At 43.0% G+C, this 21,869-nt stretch overlaps 1 protein-coding gene across 1 annotated transcript in view; it reads right to left on the bottom strand.

Annotated features, from left to right (window-relative positions):
- trpm7 (transient receptor potential cation channel, subfamily M, member 7) overlaps window positions 1-21,869 on the bottom strand; it is a 62,872-nt gene that overhangs the window by 22,007 nt on the left and 18,996 nt on the right. The window contains exons 9-23 of the mRNA XM_037690791.1: window positions 15,714-15,837; window positions 14,494-14,566; window positions 13,477-13,577; window positions 12,944-13,078; window positions 12,810-12,863; window positions 12,580-12,720; window positions 12,230-12,364; window positions 11,818-12,095; window positions 11,506-11,734; window positions 9,523-9,678; window positions 8,551-8,694; window positions 6,355-6,483; window positions 5,931-6,182; window positions 2,314-2,488; window positions 1,355-1,487 (exon numbers count right to left, since the gene is read on the bottom strand). Coding sequence (XP_037546719.1) covers window positions 1,355-1,487; window positions 2,314-2,488; window positions 5,931-6,182; window positions 6,355-6,483; window positions 8,551-8,694; window positions 9,523-9,678; window positions 11,506-11,734; window positions 11,818-12,095; window positions 12,230-12,364; window positions 12,580-12,720; window positions 12,810-12,863; window positions 12,944-13,078; window positions 13,477-13,577; window positions 14,494-14,566; window positions 15,714-15,837 — 2,259 coding nt within the window. The remainder of the gene's footprint in view (window positions 1-1,354; window positions 1,488-2,313; window positions 2,489-5,930; window positions 6,183-6,354; window positions 6,484-8,550; window positions 8,695-9,522; window positions 9,679-11,505; window positions 11,735-11,817; window positions 12,096-12,229; window positions 12,365-12,579; window positions 12,721-12,809; window positions 12,864-12,943; window positions 13,079-13,476; window positions 13,578-14,493; window positions 14,567-15,713; window positions 15,838-21,869) is intronic.

Raw genomic sequence — 21,869 nt, 5'->3', positions numbered from 1 at the left:
GATGGGGCCCTCCAGCAGGTCTTTCTGCAGTTTCTCCGGCAAGGAGGGGGAGTGTCGGAGCCAGGTGGACCTCTGGAAGCATGCAGCGATGTGCGACAGGCAGAAAGCAGAGGAGGCGCCCAGGCTGAGGATGAAGTCAGATGCTTTGCAGAGCGAGCTCTTCGTCTCCTTAGGCAGGTCTGTGTCCTCCAGCCTTTTGGAGATGCTGTATGCCAGCAGAGCGACGTTGTTGTTCGCTGCGGCTGCCTGGAACGCACACTGGTGGGCTCGGTTGGAGAGCGACGTCACCGTCTGGTCGTGTCTCCCTGGAGGGACAGGCCGCTGGTCCAACCTGGACACTTTTGCCCCGAGAGCTTCCGCCAGGCTTGGCTCCAGGGGGGGTACCAAGGGAAAATTCCGCTCAGTAAACCCCTCCACTCTGGTGATGGGAGCGAAGGTGAAGACGGGCGCTCTCAGTTGACCAGGTCCAGCTGCAGCCTCGTTCCAGTAGGACGTCACTGCTGGGAAACGAGGCCAGATGGGGTCAGGGAGGCGAGCCGGGGTGGAGCCAAACCTTCCCGCTAGATCATCCGATCTGGGCGGGGGAAGGAGAGGGACGGAAAGTGCCTTCGTGTCAGCCGCCTCCTGGATTATGCCGGGCAGCTCCGCAAGGAGGGCACCGACGGCTCGGAGCGGTGTGTTCGCTGATGCGGGAGGCCCAGGGGGTGAGCATCCGCTCACCCCACGCCAACACTATGCTCTCCGGGAGGGAATGAGCAGCGGGGCTGCTGCTGACGTCGCCTGTCCTGGAGGAACCATCCGATTCGCTCAGACTTGGCGTCAAAAAAGGCGATGGCGTTGTCCAGCGTACAGTCCCCCGCCACAGAGAGGCACTCCTCGACGTTAGCCTTGAACAAGGCTGCTCGCCTCTGCCTCTCCTCAGGAGGGAGGAGGTCACAGAGACGGCAGGAGGAGTCGAGGTTGGTGTGGTGGGGACCCAGGCATCCTTCACAGGCATCGTGCCGGTCGAATCTCAACATGTAGCCGGCCGGTCTTGCAGGATGGGCACAGGCAGATGGTGTTGATGCTGGACATCGCGTTCTTGTGAAGATCAGTGCTGATTGCTTGCTGAAGAAAAATGGGAGCCGCTCATCGTAATTTATACGGACCTGGTGAGGCCCACACAACAGGTGGGCGTGGACTAAAGTTTTCAGTGCTACGCTTCGCGTGACGGGATAAAACCCACCAGCGACAGCCTTAAAAGGCGAAGCCTATACGAAATAGAATAAAGAGTTATGAGCACATTGGAACAACGCAGCAGATGAATTTCACTAGCACAAGGTCTTATTCAGGACTGTAAATGATCAGCACTTACTTAAAGAAGGCAATGAGAAGGTTAACCATCAGTATATACTGTACAAAGAGGTAGACTGCTTGTAGGAAAGGAGTCAGAAACACTCCTGGTCCACACAGGGGCTTTACCGACTCATCAGAGTTATTGGCACAAACTGCAAGGAGAAAGATTATTATGAGCACAGACCTAAAATAAACCAAACCCTCTCACAGCTGCCCTTCTGCATTAAAGCTAAAACAGAAATACACAAGTGTTACACCAAGGATATTGCTTAAAACAGTGGTTCTCAAATTGGGGCCCACGAGCTGTTGCTTAGGGATCCACAAAAAACAAACAAACAAACAAACAAACGTCTGTCTCTGTCTGTCTACTGCTGTTATGATTCAGTTCAGGTTTATGTAAATAGTTTTCTGTAATAATTTGAAGAAGTGGCGTTACATTTACTATGTTCGTTATGTGAATAGGTAAAGTTTTAAAGTGTTTTTCTGATACTATTAATTTTCTCAAAACTGTATTTTTTGTATATTTAAAAGTATAAACATTGTATTAACACTATTAAAGAGCAGGTGTTAAGTACTGTATTTATGTTACACAAATATTTCTGATGTATTAAAGAGACAAACTCAAGAAAATTATTAAATAAACATGAAGGTTATGAGGGGGGTCCCTGAACCCAAAAAATTTGAGAACCTCTGCTTAAAAAAAAAAAAAAAAAAAAATTAAATTGAACTTAATATATTTATTTTAATTTTAAAAAAGTTTTCTTTTTAAAATCTGAATATTTTATTATTTTATACCTGGCTGCAGCTGTTGGCAGCTTGTTATTCATACATGGAGATTCTCCTCCAGCTAAGATTAAAAAAAGCCAAAAAATCACTTTAAGTTAAGTTTTTCTACATTTAAATTCATTGTAGTTGCTGCTCATTTCTGAGACAATCAGCTGAGAGGCTTTGAATGGCTCGTGCCATCATTGTTCCTACCGTCAATTTCATAGGCGTACACTTCCCCGTACATCATCCAGTACGGTTGAAAAACCACATCTCTGGCCAGACTCCAGCTGGGCTCCTCATTTGGGTACAGAATGGCTTTCCTCGGTACCCCATAGCTCAGGAGGACAATAGCCATGATGACCACAATATAAAACATGTTGGCCACCTGCAAGGGATACCACAGAAGTGAATGCAACATGTGACTTAATTATTATCAGTGCTTGAAATATTTTAGTCTCACAGACTTGAGAGTTTAGTGCATTTGAATCAGCCCTGGGAATCCAAAACCAGCAAACATTTACTGTCCCGTTAACAAATAAAACAAGAAGAACAAAACATTCTTCTTTTCTTTAAATCGGTTCAAAACTTCAGAATTAAAGCAAAGCGTTTTATATGTATTTAAATTCTCAGGGTTGACGAACTAAGCCATGAACATGAACACATGAATGAAACGCATTTAAATTAGGTCTAGTTCAACTCCTACAAGGGGTTTAGGAAGTCAAGGAAAATTTATATACATTTGCTTTCTTGCTGAGATTAAATCCACTGTAATTTTAGCTACATGGTACTTATTTATGTATTTTTACATGCATGTATTTAGTATTTGTGTATTACATGAGCAAAGTAATAAAGTTTGAGCTGGAATGCACACATTGCCTGAAATTTTTTAAATATTAAAAGAAAAAGGACAGAAAATCCCTACAGCAGAACCCTTGAGTACTCAGGAAATTAATGAAAGATAAACACTTACACCAGTACTAAACTTATTTTAAGTTTTTTTTTTTTTAACTGCACAAACTATTAATGATTCAATTTTTCAAATGTACTATTAGTAAACACACAGAACTTCAAACACGTTTCGGGGGAGGTGGGGGACATCGAGTCCGAGTGGGTCATGTTCCACGCCTCTATTGTCGAGGCGGCTTATCGGAGCTGTAGCCGCAAGGTTGTCGGTGTCTGTCGCAGCAGTAACCCTCGAACCTGGTGGTGGACACCGGTGGTGAGGGATGCTGTCAGGCTGAAGAAGGAGTCCTATTGGGCCTTTTTGGTCTGTGGGACCCCAGAAGCAGCTGATGGATACCGGCAGTCCAAGCAGCATGCGGCTCAGGTGGTCACTGAGGCAAAAACTCAGGCATGGGAGGAGTTCGGAGAGGCCGTGCAGAATTATTCCGTAGGGCTTCGAGGCGATTCTGGTCCACCATCCAACATCTCAGGGGGTGGAAGCGGTACACCACCAACACTGTTTATAGTGGAGGTGGTGAGCTGCTGACCTCAACTCAGGATGTCGAGGATCGGTAAGCAGAGTACTTCAAAGACCTTCTCAATCCCACCAGCATGTCTTCCACTGAGGAAGCGGAGCCTGGGAACTTTGGGTCGGGCTTTCTAATCGCTGGTGCTGAGGTCACCGAGGTAGTTAAAAAGCTCCTTGGTGGCAGGGCCCCAGGGGTGGATGAGATTCGTCCGGAGTTCCTTAAGGCTCTGGATGTTAAGGGGTTGTGCTGGCTTACATGACTCAGCAATATTACGTGGACATCAGGGGAAGTTCCCCTGGATTGGCAGACTGGGGTGGTGGTCCCCCTATTCAAAAAGAGGGACCACAGTGTATGTTCCAACTCCAGAGGGATCATGCTCTCAAGCCTCCCTGGTAAGGTCTATTCAGGGGTTCGGGAGAGGAGGGTCTGTCGGATAGTCGAACCTCGGATTCAGGAGGAGCAGTGTGGTTTTCGTCCTGGTCGTGGAACACTGGACCAGCTCTACACTCTCAGCAGGGTCCGGAGGGTGCGTGAGAGTTTGCCCAACCAGTCTACATGTGCTTTGTGGACTTGGAGAAGGCGTTCAACCATGTCACTCAGGGAACCCTGTGGGGGATACTCTGGGAGTATGGGGTACCAGGCCCTTTGATACAGGCTGTTGGGTCCCTGTACGACTGGTGTCAGAGCCTGGTCCGCATTGCCAGCAGTAAGTCGGGCTTGTTCCCGGTGAGAGTTGGACTTCGCCAAGGTTGCCCCATGTCATCGATTCTGTTCATAACTTTTATGGACAGAATTTCTAGGTGCAGCCAAGGTGCTGAGGGGATCCATTTTGGTGGCCTTAGGATCGTTTCTCTGTTTTTTGCAGATGATGTAGTTGTATTGGCTTCATCAGGTCATGATCTACAACTTTCACTGGAGCGGTTCACAGCCAAGTGTGATGCGGCCAGGATGAGGATCAGTTCCTCCAAATCCGAGGCCAAGGTCTTGAGCTGGAAAAGAGTAGGGTGCCCTCTTCGGGTCAGGGAGGAGGTCCTGCTCCAAGTGGAGGAGTTCAAGTATCTCGGGATCTTGTTCACGAATGAAGGAAAAATGGAGCGAGAGATCAATAGGCGAATAGATGTGGCGTCTGCAGTGAAGTGGGCGCTGTACCGGTCTGTCGTGGTGAAGAGAGAGCGGAGTCAAAAGGCGAAGATCTCAATTTATTGGTCAACCTATGTTCCTACCCTCAAATATGGTCATGAGCTTTGGGTTGTGATCGAAAGAACGAGATCACGGATACAAGCGGCCGAAAAGAGTTTTCTCCGCAGGGTGTCTGGGCTCTCCCTTAGAGATAGGGTGAGAAGCGCAGTCACCAGGGAGGGACTCAGAGTAGAGCCGCTGCTTCTCCACGTCAAGAGGAGCCATTTTATGTGGCTCAGGCATCTGGTTAGGATGTCTCCTGGACGCCTCTCTGGTGAGGTGTTCCAGACACGTCCCACCGGAAGGAGACCCAAAGGAAGACCCAGGACACACTGGAGAGACTATATGTTTCTCGGCTGGCCTGGGAACGCCTGGGGATTCCCCGGAGGAGTTGGCCCAAATGGCTGGGGAGAGGGAAGTCTGGGCCTCCCTACTTAGGCTGCTACCTCCGCAACCCGACCCTGGATGAGCGGAAGAGAATGGATGGATGTCAAATGTATTCTTAGTTAATATACACCAAGCTAATTTCCTGATAATTTATTAGAAACCTCAGCAAGGAAACTAACTTTTTCAGTGTATATACCGTGTGTTTGTGCGCGCGCGCGTGCATATATATATATTATATATATATACACTTTTTTTTTTAAGAATAATTTGTTAAAAGATATGTTGATGTTGTGAAATTAAAGGAGAAAGAAGCACAAAGGGCAGGATATGAGGAAACTGATGAGGCCAAGCAGGATGTTATAACTTGGTACCATACCTGGCAACAGCGTGGAGATAATGCTGTTTAAACGTGAACATTCAAAGCAAAAAACATGGACACATGGGAAAAAAAAAAAAAAAAGTAACAAATGTTTTTCTTGGCACTGTACACACAGCAGTTCACAAAAATAGAAGAAAAATGGAAAATTGACAACATATTTTGCTCTGTATCGAGACAACCTGCCAATATCAGGAAGAGACGATCTGAGCAGTTGGATCTGGTGCAAAACAAACTAAACAGTGTTTAGGCATGAAATCACTAAACTTTAGCTGAACCAGCTTTTGTGGTTTCTGTGAGCATTACAAACAGGAAGCCAGTAACTGCTTACTTAATAAAACAGAAGTGTTCAAATAATTAATTAAAAGTGTGCGCTGTTCAGTGTTACAAATGGATCATTATAAAGAACTCACCATTTTAGCGATCATCATGACATAAGGTCCAGCTTGCTGGTTTACAGCCAGGATGTCCAGCAGTCGAACGTACCAGAAGATGATATTAAGACAGTAAACTATCCTCCCCGGGACGGAAGGGGCCTCTTGGCCCAGCCTCAAGCCGAAGCCGATAAAGAACATCACAATGGCCAGAAAGTCACACATGTTATAATAGTCACTGAACCACACCTTTATTTTCTGGCCAATTTTTCCTGCTTCAGACATAAACATCTGAGGAAGAAAGACAACACAGGCATGAAAAGTTGACAAACAATACCTGAGGTTTTAATTTAACAGATGAGCATTTAGTAAGAAGCTGCCTAAAAATATTTAGTAGTCTTCTGGGATGTGATGTTTTAGCACCCGTTAACTTCAACTATAAATGTTTTCTTGTTTTACACACCTCTCTGATTTTCTCGATGGCAAAGGTGAAGATGTAGAGGATGACCACCCACTCTTGAGGAGACGGCCAATCAGGCAGTTTCACCAGAACCACGTATGTGTACAGCATCAAGTAGCCCAGGTAGAAGAGCTAAACCCAGGAGACACAGAGCATGGTGAAGGTACCACATTTAAAAACGCAAACTGAGCTACAGAGGATTCAGCTGCTCTTAAATATGTTTATTATTGAGATTCATTTTTCTTGGTTACATTTTTCGGCACTAACTCGTTATGTCAACAAATCATATCAAAATGTTCAGCTCATTCAGGACTGCTATGGCTTTTTGTATGCGTGTATTTAACTTTTAATATTTAGCTTTGTCGGCCACGTTTTTCCTCGTAAAAAATGGAGCTCTCTTCACGTCCTTCAAACTCTTTGTGCTGTTTAAAACCTTTTACTGCTCATTTCAGCTTTTGGTCTGGTTTAGCTTTTTTCAGCTTCTTTGTGCTCATTTTTAGTTTTTTTTAAAGCTAATTTTTCTGCTTCTTTTAGTTTCGTTTGGCTAATTTCAGTTTTTCTGCTGTTTTCAGCCTCTTTCTGGTAAATTCAGCTTTTTTTTCTTCTTTTTAAAACTATATTTTTTAGCTAATTTTAGCCTTTTTACTGTTTTTTTCCTTCTCATTTTGCCTTTTGTAATTCTTTCAAATAATTCCTATCTTATGTGCTCCTCTCAGCCTCTCTCTGTCTAGTTCAGCTTATTCTGCTAATTTCAGCTCTATTCAGCTTTTTCAACACATTTCTGCTGTTTTTCTTTTGCTTTCCGTTTTAATTTTCCTGCTTTAAGCAGATGTCAGCTGTTCAAATTGAACTTGCACAAACAGTTTAGTGATGAAACATGAAACGTAGTTTCTCTAGTTGTAAATGTAAACACACTGAAAAGACATTCCAGAATATGTCAGATGACATATGATAGTTGTTCTACGCTGATAGAGGGACAGGCTTCCTCTGATTTGTTTTGTTTTCTTGTTGTAAGACGCTGTCAGCTGAGGTCCTCTTCAGGGTCTAAACAATCACAACACCCATTTGTTCGGGGCATTATTGCAATAAATACTGTAAAACTTAAACGGCCAATATGTAAGTACTGAAGCCACTGTCGGCCTAAAGTGTTCGTGACATCCAATGATCGTTTATGATTCAGATATACTGTCACAAATATCATTGAACATGCGCAGTAACAGGAAGTGACATCAGAGAAGAATGTCAGTGTGTAAACAGAGCACTGCTACTATAGCTGACAATACAGACAGCAGCAAACAATTAGAGAGAGCTGAAGAGGAGGCAGAAGAGGAAGGTCAGCTAGAACCAGGTAGCAGAGCACTAGTTTTGGGTGCTGCTATGTTTGAGCCCCTGGCACAGCCAACAGCTCAACATGACGCTCAAGTGACCGAAGGCGAAGCTGAGCAGTTCACCTTTTCCATCACTTCGCCAACGGCGCCTAGTTCTAAAGATGTTTTCTTCTATTTTTGTATTTGTAAGAATTGCACGTCAAAGGCATTTTAAAGCACTGTTGCAAAAATGTCAAGAGAATACTGCTGTAGAGCCTTTACTTGTACTGAAACGATCTACTGCTGCTCCCCTGGGAGGAGTCAACACACCATCTAAATAAAGCTGCTCAATCAAACCGCAGACTGTGGGAAAAACATCCACTGGCAGAGACAAACATCAGTCTCTTGCTGCGGCTTTGATTAGGTCGACAGCTTTTTTTTTCTTTTAAAGTAGCTGAACCATGACATGAGACTCGAACCGATGGAAAAATCAGCCGTTCTCCATGAATGATGCATAAGTCAATGATGCAGTGATGTGTTGGAATCAGGTACAGCAGATGTAGATAAGCTCAGGTTGAGGCTGTGCTCAGCGATGTTATCAGCACCCCTCAGCCTTGAACCTGAGAAAACCTTTTTTTTCTGCAAATAAAACCAGCAACAAGGACTCAGGGGGTCCTGAGAACCAGCCTCAGGTCTTTTGTCTAATACATATACAGATAACAAAACCAGAGAACAGGTGAGGTGAATATAAACAAGAATGTTGAAGGAAATGTAGTGAAACAGAGTTCTGAATTCCCTGATAAAACTTTGGGTGTGTCAAATTGTCCTTCAAGATATGATGAACTTTTAAAAAACACCAAAAGATAGCTTAGTGAAAGTGAAATTGTTTTACCGTGTTGGACCAGAACTTGACAATGGGAGCACGGTAGAAGGTGTAGATTTTTCTTGTTAGGGGCAGCTTTCGGGAGCGAACATGCGTCTCCATGTCATGTTTTCCCTCCATGTGTTCGTGGGGCTTGGCCTCCTTGAAGACGTCCTGCAAAGTGGTTAACAAGGCGCCCGTTAGACAAGCCATGATAAGACAGAGCAAATCAGTAATAACTCTGACCGTAAAGTAGCATCAAAAGAATATGTAAGCAAATGATGTGAAAGTTTAAATACTGTACAGGGTTAACATTACATATTGCTGTGCATTAAAATTGAAACTGTCTAGCTCATTTAATTAAACCTAAGTGCTAATCTTGGATTTCTAAAGGCATAACATTCGAATCAATGACACAAAATGGGGAATTAATGGATTTTGAGAGTCTGAAAAAGGTATACTAGCTCAAAAACTCTGATTTTTTTTTTCCAGATACCTGCAAGTACAACATAATTCTTTGAACACGGCATTAAACCCAAAACAGACCTTAATGATCCAATATTAAAAACTATTTTGACTGCTTATAAAAGTGATGCTGTAAAGGGGACCAGTTACAAGTTTTACAAAGGCTTCCTGATGAAAAACACACACGCCACTGACTACATTAAAGTAAAATGGGAAAAAGAATCCAATATATTGATGACTAAGGATGAATGGTTAAATATATGAGTTTCAGGTACCAACTCTCATACTTGGCCTGAGTGTAACTGGAAATGTCTTATTCACTTTTTCATTACACCAAAGCAAAAAAAACTTTAATCCTGGTGGTGCGAAATGTTTGAGGCTGTGCAGCTCTCAGGAAGCTGACCGTTGACGTATTTTGGGAATGCCCTATAATAAAACCATTTTGGTTTGAAATTCATAAAACCGTAACTATTATAGTCAACCATAATGCTGGCGACCCGGGCTTCAGTCAGCCACAGAGACGGAGTAAATCTTTACCATCGGGATGTCGTCTGCTATGTTCTGAAAGTTGTGCTCGCTGTCCTCCATGGTCATCTGGTGATCATCTTGACTCTGAGGGATGTGAGCCATCTCAGCTTTAGATTTATACTCCAACAGCAGGATGGCAGGAGGCACCAAGATACTCAGAATCACCTGAAGGAACACACACACTCATGTGGGTGGCTGCTGCAATGTTTGCTGAAAGTTCTCACAACATACACTGTTAAACATTTCTGTAGTAATGTAGTATTTTTCCAGGTTTAACAGATTTTTCTCTGCTTTGGTAGAGCCAAAAATAATCACAACACAACTAAAGTTAACTACAAATGCAATGGCAAAGTATTTTCTTTAGACACCCCAACAAACACAAACGGTTTGCATCATCATCTTTCACTACATTTGAACTGTTGAGATGGAATGGGAGGTAAATGTTTAAATTCTATAATAATGGCAACAATTTAACCATCACCATGGGACTTTGAGGCTGACGACAGAATTCAGAAGAAGCTAAACCAAATGGACTCAGTTTAGGGAAGAGGGAAGGTGGCCTTGACTCTGCCGTGGGGATTTTTGGACACTGTGAATGAAAAGTGATTTTTGACCATATTTCACTTATTTGCCAGTTGCTGTGTTGCTTGCGATGAAAGAAAAATAACGCTGTAGAAGATTTGAGCCGTCCCCCCACATTGAGGTGGAATTCAAGTTACAGTAATTCCTTGCTACTTCGTGGTTCTACTTTTGCGGACTCGCACTTTCATGGTTTTTCAACGCAAGATTGTACACGACACACGATTGTCAATTTTAATATTACTCACGACTGGGACGGTACGGGATAAAAAGTTAAATAAAAAATATTTCGGACAGGTGCTGCCATTTTGTAGTTTTCTTTAAATAAACCTATACTGCAACGCCAGTCAAAAGAACTACACTACCCAGAAGAAAACAGTGCTTCTGGCCGCTGCTTTCTACCAAAATGAAGGAAAAATTTTGCAACGCAAAACACTACGCTAACCATTAATGCTCACAGAACTGGCAGGAATGACAAATAATCCTGAAGCTTCCTGAAGCTCAATTATTCACATGCACATGAACCTGGATGGGGCGGTGGGCTTCGTCGCTGCAGGGTAGGTCTGCTGAACCCGAACCGAGCTGCTGTTCTGCAAAGCTGGTGAGTACCCATATAAATTTTGCAGTACTGTACAGTACATATACGTATGCTGTTAAAATGACGTAGGTTTAAGAGTTTAGAACATTGCAAGAGTGTGGGAAGAGTTTATAAAGCCTTAAAATATATTTAAATACTAAAATAAATATAGCGTTACTACTTGGCGGTTTTTCACCTATCACGGTGGTGTGTGCAACGTAACCCCCGCAATAATCGAGGGACTACTGTATATTGAAAACCACCCTGACTGTGTAGACCTGAGTCAAGTGGAACGGAGTCATGGTGAGAGTGGACAATGGAAAACTCCTTTTATGTCTGTAAATATTGGTTGAAATTATCAGAACATGACTGTCTTTAATAATGACTGTGAAATGTATGATTTGCGTATGAATGTTCAGGGACAAACATGAGGCTGAGAAGTTATGAAGATATTATCTATACTAATTGTGAGTCAGCAGCCTGTAACTAATAGTTTTATTTTTTGTACATTATTTCACACTCTTTTTAGGCATACTAATATATACGTAGATCAGGGTTTATGTAAAATGAGCCCATGTCATTTAATTTTCAAGAAACTTAAAATGCATCAATAATTGTTTTCTAATCACATCGCAGCTCTCTGATTCAGAATCAAACAAAAATATGACATGCCCAAAAAGTCCAACCCCTGCTATGAAGTATCAAGAAATTCTTCCTGGATCCTTGAAATTGTTTTCACAATCTTTAAACGGTAAAACATCAACGCTGATTCTCTGACTAAAATGACCCTAGTTTACTGTGTGCGACCAAAAGTAAAGTCTAGATGGAGTATGAACCTTGTACCAGGAGTTCTTGCGCATGTTCAGCCGTCCCATCCACATGTCCGACAGCAGCATCTGTGTGCAGGTGTGAGCCACGAAGGACCGCAGGTGAGAAGAGACGGACAACTTCAAACAGGTGGAGTTGCTCCAATTCTTTAGCTCATAGGTGAGGAGCTTCATGGCCATGGTTTCATCTTGCCTGAAGGACTGCTCCAGAAGGTCCAGTGCTAACGTTCCAAACTCACTGACACACATCACACCAGCAGCGTTAGTTGATATTTTATCAAAACGCAGATCGTTTTCTAAAGCTACAGGAAATAAACTCACTTTGAGTGCTCTTTGAGCTCCTCGGAGGTGTCGTCCACCACGTCGCTCTTCTTGGCCTCGTAGCTCAAGGAGCGGCAGAGTTTACAGGCCACCAGCGCCTTCGCCATGTTCTCCTCTCCGTGCTGCCAGAAGAACAGAGACATTTTCTGCCTCTTCATCAGCACTGCCCACACCAAGAGCTCGTTGAAAGGGTAGGGGAAACGGCGAGTCTCTGGGTCATCGATATCCACGATCTCCTCTTTGCTTTTCTTCTTGTTCTGGTCAGAAGCATTCTCCAGCTAAGAAATAAAAAAGTAGAACAGAAAGGTAAGACGGGGAGCCTTTCTTCTTAAACACCGGCTTCTTATATGCAGAAAGATATCTTCAGTTTAAACGAGGTCTTGTGGGTTTTTGTTGAACAGCGGGAGTTGACCTTGGGTTTGTACGGCTGTGCAGTCTTGATGAAGTGATTGTGCCTCGTCTTCTCCTTCTTATCAGCCTGCATGGTAAACGTCTCGTGACTTTTCCTCAGATGAGAGCCAGGCCCTGCCATGTGACGCCCAGACCTCTATGCAGAACATATAACCATTTTCAGATTCACAAAATCAACTTCCACTGACTTTAAATACAGATCACAGAAGACCTAACAGTAGGTCCACATTTTAATTTATTGCTACAGTTATTAATAATTATCGATAATTGATCAAACTCAACGAAACAAAATAACTTCTCGTACTTTGGAGATCGTTTTAGCACCAGAATCAGCCATTCCTCCCCACTCACCCTGTTGTTGCCATGGAGATTGTTGTAAATGATTCTGAAGCGTTTCCTTGTGTAGTTGCACCTGTAAGTCCCACCCATCAGGTACTCAATGACCAGACCTACATCGATCAAAGTGAGTTTATAGTTTGGAGGAAGATTACTCTGCAACACACAAACGCCAAACATTTAGAAGATTCGAGCTCACATCAGCCGAAGTTATCCTTTACACGAGTACGAATCGGATCGGCTACCTGCTTAACATCTCTAACCAGGTGGAGGAGAGTTGGGTTGTTGGGCGGATGTTTCTGGAACAAAAGTATAACAAAAGAAATAAATAAAACTAATTTCTTCACAGCCCCATACAGTAGCTGGTGCGTGTTGTTACCGTGTTGTACAGCTCCTCCAGACGACTGATTGTCAGAAAACGGTGCATGCTGACGCCGTTTTCTATGAGCAGCTTTACAAAGTCTACCCTGTCCATGACCAGAGCATCCAGCATCGCTTGCTCCAGAGAGCTCACCTAAACACGCACACAAAAAATACCAAACAATCATGGAAGGTTAATTAATGGCAAATTGTTTATGAGACAAACGTGATGAAAAAGACCACAAATACTGCCAACTGAAACGCACACAAAAATCATCCACTCGTGCAGTCCTCCAGTATGAAAATAAACGCAGGCTGCTTATGAGGACAAATGTAAGAGGGGTCATGTTGCAGTCAAGACGAGCGGTTCATGGCAGCTTGCCCGAGGCCAAACCTCGGACTCTTCGTATTTCAAACTGTGGCCAAAGGGAGACTGAAGTTGTTCTGGGTGGGTCTAAAGGTTTTCAGCTGATGACGAGTTAAGCAGCCGTCCCTGGAGTCGTGCGTGGTTCTCACACTCACTCATTCACAAACACAGATAGGTGTACGCACCACAAGCTGCTGCCCGTACACAAACACATGATTCTTGGCAATGTCTACACGATCCCAGGCCAAAGTCAGGACCAGCTGATCGAAGGCAGATGCATTTGTTCCTGAAGTACAGAGGTACAGCAGTGTGTCAAAAGCATGCAAACACATTCACTGACAAGTGAAATCCTATCAACCAAACTTTTCTTGTTAGTGCATTAGAGAACTGATGTTTATATGACATTTGGATGCTTAAACCAAACAGTACAAACATGCATTGGAGGTGTTTTTATGCTTTATACTGGCAGCACCAACCCTTCTAACATCTCAACATTACAATTCTGTTTACATTTTATTTAAGTGGATCATTTTTCCAGACTTCAGTTTTTTGTACACTGGGATCTATTTGAGAACAAGCTGTTTTGCACCAATGTGACAGCGTCGCAGGCATAAAAACGTGCCTGAGTGGGTACATCCGGAACAGGCCGGGGGCTTTGTTCTTTCTGAGTGTCTGAACTGGCTTCTTAGAACCATCGATCATTTGAAATACCTAGTTTTGTCTGTGAACAAGTGGAATGAGGATGAGCAAGTTGTAAAAATGTGACGACGGCTGCTTTTTCCTCTTTAAAGCAAGCGTTGAAATAAAGCAGCTATAGAAAAAAAAATTAAGTGGGCATTGTTTCCTTCATTTATAATTTGAACAAGACAATCTAACTTAGAGGATTTGTTTCTCTAAAAGTGTGAGTCAAGAGGTTAGGTCTGAGACACGAGGCTCAGTGTCTGTTGAAATAAGGACTTCATGTGAATGTGAGCAACATGACCTCAAGAGCAGAAAGAAAAGGGCACACAAGGGGAGTTGTGTTCTCAAAGCATATCTATATCTGAAAGAAAACATTGAAGAACTGGAAATCCTAACCTCCAAATACCAGCAAGTGTAGCTTACGAATAGACTAAATCTAATTTGTGCTATTTGAGCTCTTATTTTCTTTGCTTAAAAGGGTTAGGAGGACATAAAAGTGTTTAGAAGAGATGAACACAAACCTTGGAGCAAGGCTCTCAGAATGGCTACATCAATGTCCTGGTGTTCCTCGGAGCTGATGTGAAACACGGTGATCTGTTTGACAAGAAACAGGAGAGCGCTTTTTATTCAGGTTCCCACAGACAGTTCAGGTTGTTTGACGAGGGCACCAGTTTATATTTCTGCTGCTGTGAGTGTTTGGCCATCATTTGGCGATTAGATTTGATCACTGTAATTCTTTGGTTCTTTTGTCAGTGTCAGCTGAAGTTGTCATTCAAAGGTTTTCAGACCAAGAAGGGAATAATTCAACAGTGGAGAAGGAAAAGGTATGAAACGCAAGCTGGAATTTGCACCAGAATTTGCTTTTCTTCTTAAACTCTATTTACATGTCAAACTCAAAAGCCACGGGCCAAATTCAATTCAATTCAATTCAAAAATACTTTATTAATCCCAGAGGTTGTAGCTAATCATCCTGGTTTCATTCAAGAGTTGTTAGATGCTGATAGCTGTGGGCAGGAAAGACCTCCTGCAGTGAATCTGAAGAATCTGGCCATAGATACCGATCTGTCCACCCAGATCCAGCTTGCTGTCAAATTCAGCGGGCCTCTCGGTCCTCCTGGGCAGCAGGACTGCCCGAATGCTGGGCAGAATTTCTCCCTGAGCGATGGTCACTCCTCCCAGCAGTCTGCCGAGCTCCTCGTCGCCACGGACAAACGGTTGAAAGTGCCAGGGGATGATCCCGGTCTCGGTTGTCACAAGCAGAGTTTCCCACCAGCTCTATGATCTTGGTGGTCAGGTACTCAAGCACCGCCGCCAGGTTGATGGGAATTCATCCACGGCACCTCATTTTCAACTCATTTGGGATTTGAGGTTGTAGTTGAGATATTTGAGCTTTTGAGATGTTAATCAGCTGCTTCTGGTTGTAAAAAAAAAACTGCCTTGTTGCCATGGTTGCGCATCATAAAAAATGCCCAAAAGTTAAAAACGTATCATGTTATGTATCACAACAACAAAAAACATTCAACATGTCCTTTGGAAAGCGTACACCAGTCCTTGACCTCCTCCCCGCAGCGTATGGTTTGTAAGCTTGTGAAAATATTGAAAACTGTGAATCACCCCTAAACTCCATATTTTTCCTAAGCTACACATGAACCCTGCTAACCTGATTTTACTGCAGCACTGCTTCTAAAATGAGAACGTGCCATCATTCATAATGGAAAAATAATAATCTGCAGAGGTTTACCAGTTCTTTGCTCTTCATGCACTCCATCAGAGCCTGAAATAGATGGATGGCATCGCTCTGGCTGAAGTTGAATGTTTTCTTAATGGTTGCGATGATGTCTGTCTCCACTCCATCAGGAAGACCTCTGTGGAATAATTACAGTGAAACCGTTTGAGTCGCACAGTTCAAACACACGCTGCTGTAAAACAATTTACTGGCTGGATTCCGATTCTTCCAGCAGCAGGATGAACTCTCGATCACACCAACTTTTACAAAAAGGTACAAGGTACAAAGTTCTTTATTTGTCATTTGTGCACAGACCAACAATCCAGACCTATTGGAATTATTGTGCAGTCAGTCATAGTTAAAACAATCAACACTAAATAAATAAAATAAAAATGTGTAAAACATTTGCAAAACCTATTTTTATTTTACAGAAAAGAGCGATAAGAATTATCACCAGAAAGCATTATAGTCACCCATCAAGCACATTATTTTATCAACTGAAGTTATTGAAGTTCCATGATTTGGTAGATTATAGTATTTTATCAGTTATGTATAGGGCTCAAAATAACACATTACCATTAAATATCCAAAGAAATTTTGTTAAAAGACAAAGTTGTTATAATCTTAAGGGGATAGAGATATTGGTTAAGAGAGTGATGTTAAAAATGCCAAGTCAATGTGTACATTTAAGAAAAAGATCAAAGCTGGATTGTTAAAAAAATATATATGAAGTAGCTTAGTATGTTTTTTGTATTAGAATTTGAAAAATTAAAAAGAGTTATTCATTTTGTTCTGTTACTTGAACTAATTGTTTGAAAAAAGGGGCAGATATAATAAGATATTTTTCTTCTTTCTGCTGCCTTTCATTTTAAATCTCTTGTATTTTTTTTATATTGTTATGGAATTGTTTTGTATTTTTTTAAATTAATAAACTTTATACCATATCATACCATACCAAAATAAGAATAAAATTATTTATATCTACACTTTACAGAAAGCAGGCAACATCTACACCTTCCCATGTCACATGACCAGTGAAGTTAGGTAAAGTGGGTTATTCAGGGATCAGTAGTTTTGTTTTGCAATCAGTCTGACTGTGGTAGGGAAAAAACTATTAAAACACCTTGTACCAAGGGTGATGATGTCGTCTGCTCTACTGTATCTCAGGTTATACCACCGTTCTTTGTGTCTGATAAAAGAGTGAGCTGGATGAAGTGTCCTTCATGATTCCATCTGCTCTTCTTCAACAGCGCTGTACATACATCAAGTCCATGGAAGGAAGTTTGGTCCCTGTGATCCTCCCCCAGTCTTTATGACTCTTTGCAGTGCCTTCCTTTCTGCTTGTGTAGTGTTCCCATACCAGACAGTGATGCCTGTGGTTAGGACGCTCTCTATCAGTCCTCTTTATGCCTGGATGAGAGTGTCCTGGTGCAGACGCACTTTCCTGAGCATCCTAATGAAGTAAAGCCTTTGCTGGGCTTTTTCCACTGTAGCTGTGGTGTTGAGAGACCAGCTCAGGTCCGATGTAACCTGCAGTCCCAAGAATCTATGGCTGTCAGCCCTCCCAATCTCAGTCCCTTTAATGATGAGAGGCTATAGTTGGGGAGGGTTCTTCCTGAGGTCCAATATGATTTATTTTGTCTCATCTGTAGAGGATGAGGTCGTTCTTCTTTCCATATGTTATAAAGTTGTCTACCAGACTCCTGTACCCTGACTGGTTCCCCTCCTGGATGAGCTCCATAGTGGTGTTGCCAGCATATTTAATAACAATGGTGTTGTGCTGGGAGGGGAGACAGTCCTAAGTCTTTGTACAGGGTGAAGAGTTTGGGGTTGAGGCAACAGTCTTGCAGGGATCCTGTGCTGACTGAGTTCAGATACCCGTCCTCCCATTCTCACCTCCTGTGGTCTAGCTGTCAGGAAGCCCATGCACATTTTGGACTGAGAACACAGATGGTTTGAGAGGGGGGTGAAGGAAGCAATTTATGTAAAAAGAGAAAAGCCGTCTCTTAACAGAGGAGGAGGCCTCAGATTTCCACTTTCAAAAACATATAATGCAACTTTAAAACAGATTCCCAGCCGGTTTTCACACCTGATGGAAACAGAGGGGCCTCGTCTGTGAATTAGAGGAACAAAAGACTCACTGTTAAGGTGTTTAGGTGTGAATTGCCAATCTACATATGTGTGTGTGTCTTATCTCACTCAGCCTTATAACCTGAATCTCTCACTCTCTGCTCTTTGAATTGAGAAAGCTCCTCGGATGAGGAGCGAAACATCTTCTGTTACAAATAAAGTCCAGTTGTTTTTGTATTGAATGCTTTTTGAATTCATGATCCAGTTACAGGTAGGAGTCGAGATGCCAAGGTCTGTCAGCATCTCTACTGTTTTGCCCAGGCGGATGGTATTGAAAGCCAAACTGTAGTTCAGGAAGAGCATCCAGGCATCATAAGTTTTGCTGCTTTCTAAGTGTTGCAAGGTGTGGTGTATGGTTATTGCTATCACATCATCCAACGAGCAATTAGGGCAGAAGGCAAACTGGAGGGTTCGGCATTATCTGGGACTTTGCAGTTGTGCTTAAGAACCAGATGTTAAGGGTGAATGTGTCTGGACTTTTGGGAACTGGTATGATGATGCTGGATTTGAAAATACAAGGGACTACTGCCTGGGACAATGACAGGTTGAAGATGTCAGCATGTACTCCAGCTAGTTGTTCACCACAGGCCTTCAGAACTCTGGAGGTTCAACGTCTTCAGAGCTTTCAGGACCTGTGTGTGTGTCACCTAGAAGGCAGAATACACAGGGTCACAGGGGGCCCCCTTGAGGGTGTGTCTGTGTTCAACCTGTCAAACCTGGTAAAGAAGGTGTTAAGATTGTCTGGAAGGGTGACATCTCAGGGATCTGTGGTTGTCGTGGTTCTCCTATAGCTTGTGACGGATTGAATTCCCTGCCAAACGCTGTGTGTGTTTTGGTTCAGGTAGTAGCCTTCAAGCTTTTCTCAGTGAGCCCTTTTTGTTGCTCTGATGGACTACTACATGGACATGGATACTCCACTTGATCTCTTGACTTGAAGGCCTCCCTCTGCTTCCTGATTTTCTGTTTCACCTCCCATTTAAACCAGGGTTTTTGTTGGGGAACATTCACACAGTGCTGGGAGGGGCACACATGGACATACACCAGCTTATATCGTCACTCAGTCTCTGCATATTCAAGGATATTGTTTGCAGCCTCTTTGAAGGTGCTCCAATCTGTGGCCCCCAAGCAGCCCTGCAAGCTTGTGCACCATCAGTCCAGGTGTTAACGGTCTTGACTGTGTCTTGAGCCTTATGATGTAAATTGGTTTAAGCTGGATTGGTAAATCTGACCAAGTCACCAGGCAAAGTAAAGCTTTGGTTCAGCTGAGAAGGCATCCCTGATGTTGCTGTAGCAGTGATCCAGTAATTTATTTCCCCTGGTGGGGAAGGTCACAAACTGATGCAGTTTAGGGATTTTTTTTTTCCAGACGATTGCAGTGGTTAAAATCTCCCAGAATAACCAGCAAATCCACAGATTTGCCACAGATCTGACTTTTCTCATCATCAAGTGCTACATTGTGTACTGTACGATTGTTTAAACTACACAAACATTATAACAAAAGTGCACGCAGAACACAGAGACTCTTTATTTCAAGGAGATCTCAGAGCTCTCCCCTGGTGTTGATGGATATAAAAGATAGCAACAGCCAACTTGTCACCACAAGACCTGAAAATGTTGAATCCAGGTGTGTTGTTGCTCAAGAATGAGTTCAAGGAACTACAGCTTTTCTTTCTAGGAAAACCTAACAAAGGCCCAAGAATTATGTTTGAAACTAAAATGACCATTAATTATTTTGTATAAAATCTACATCACGGCTGACTCATTCCCAGCCAGATCAATTTATAAGACATGAACTCCTCTGAACACTATCTTTTATATATTAAAAATATATTAAAACAGCCATCATTCTGATGCTCTTGTTGACAGATTAGATTTGAACTCCTGAGAAGGTTTTCTGTTCTGTTTTGTTAAGAGAACAGAAACAGTCCCACAGTTTCCACTCTCGCGTGCTTCAGCCGATGCATGTGAGGTGCAGAGCAGTGGAAAAGTCTTGAGCCACACCTTAATTCTGTAAATTTTGTTCCAAGAAGTCAAACTTTGTTTTATTCTCTGAAAAATTTGTTGCAGGCTTGGAGGTCTTTCAAACTTTTCCTTTGAACATTAGCATGTTCTTAACTCGTCTCCTAACCAAAATGTGAGCTTTTCTTTTCTTTTCTTTTCGGCGAACAGTGTTGCCCTGATAAGTTGGAAAACTGGACAAGTGAAGGAATAATGTAGAAATAGTAGGCATTAAAGCTCATGTTCTTAAAATACAAAAATGGCTTTCAGTGTTGTAAAATATATTTTGCATAAAAGTATGGAAGCAATAGATGTCACCACAGAAGACATTTATTTGACACATTGCTCTGTATTCAGATGTCAAACTTCATTGTAGAATCATAAACACAGACCTGCCGATACTGAAAGATATATATGCCCGAGGATATGTTTTTATTTCCAAACTGCTGTTGCCACGCCTCACATTCCTGCCTTTTCTCCAACGCGTTTTTTTTTTTTGTCGTTTCACCCAATAAAAGCTCCTTTGATTACATGTTTGGGATTTCTCCAGAGCAGCTCCTATATTTCACATTATGAGGTCAACTTCAGGCATTTGACTAAATTAGCCAGTTCATATCAAAGCCCAACAGATTAAACTGCTAATCTAATCTTTTTATCAATCTATAAAGATAAGACACCGTTATGAACTTTAATTTGGTCGACAAGTACAATAAAAACTGAAAGTACATTTTCAGTTCCAGTCTCTGTGCTGCTGGGTTCCTAAAGCTTCATCTGAAACAGAATGAGGGCCAGAAAGCAAACACAGCAGCCATCAAATAAGTTTAAAAGAAAGTGATTGGGTTTTTATCTTGCCTATAATAGTTCAGTGAATATTTGATTGTAAAAAAAGACAGTTTTATTATTATGAATCTCATCTTGACAGCTATTTTTACTCACATCTAACAGTTTAATATACTGTAACCTCCTGGGCTCTGCAGGCACTTTGATTATTGTTACAGTCGTCCCTCGCTACTTCGCAGTTCAACTTTCGCGGGCTTGCTCCATTGTGGTTTATCAAAGTAAGATTTAACAAGAAAAAAAATTGTACAGGACACACGATTGTCAACTTAAATATTACTCACATGATTGGGACAGTACTGGATACTGTACTGTACAGTAAAATGTTCACGAAAAAAAATTCAAAAAGGCGCTGCCATTTTGTAGTTTTCTCTCAATAAACCTATACTGTATTGCTGCTCATAAGGACGAAATTTCCCAGAAGTCAACAGTGCCCCGCCCAGAAGCCCCGATTCCTTCTGCTGAAATACAAAAGGGAAAGTTTTGATCTGATCGGAAAAGTCTGGCACTTATTACAGTGACTTCGGCACCCAGTGGATGTAGAGCCCCATGGAACCCACCGAACCAAAGCAGAATCAGACCTCCAGACCCATCTGTGAATCTTGAGAGCTGGTAGCTGGCCCACGAGGACCTTGGAGTGGGGACGCGCTGATAAGTAAAATTTATCCATTCATCCACTTCTGCTTATCTGGGTCGGGTTGCGGGGGTAGCAGCCTAAGTAGGGAGGCCCAGACTTCCCTCTCCCCAGCCACTTGGGCCAGCTCTTCCGGGGGAATCCCGAGGCGTTCCCAGGCCAGCCGAGAAACATAGTCCCTCCAGCGTGTCCTGGGTCTGCCTCTGGGCCTCCTTCCGGTGGGACGTGTACGGAACACCTCACCAGGGAGGCGTCCAGGAGGCATCCTAAACAGATGCCCAAGCCACCTCAATTGGCTCCTCTCGACATGGAGAAGCAGCGGCTCTACTCTGAGTCCCTCCCGGATGATCGAGCTTCTCACCCTATCTCTAATGGAGAGCCCAGACACCCTGCGGAGAAAACTCATTTTGGCCGCTTGTATCCGAGATCTCGTTCTTTCGGTCACAACCCAAAGCTCGTGACCATAGAAGAGGGTAGGACCTCCTCCCTGACCCAGAAAGGGCACTCTACCCTTTTCCGGCTCAAGACCATGGCCTTGGATTTGGAGGAACTGATCTTCATCCCGGCCGCAT

This window comes from Nematolebias whitei, chromosome 2 (genome assembly GCF_014905685.2).
Source record: "Nematolebias whitei isolate Nwh7 chromosome 2, NemWhi1, whole genome shotgun sequence".
NCBI classification, from domain to species: Eukaryota; Metazoa; Chordata; class Actinopteri; order Cyprinodontiformes; family Rivulidae; genus Nematolebias; species Nematolebias whitei.
The sequence above is the reverse complement of the archived record's forward strand: the minus strand, read 5'-3'. Positions and strand labels throughout refer to the sequence as shown.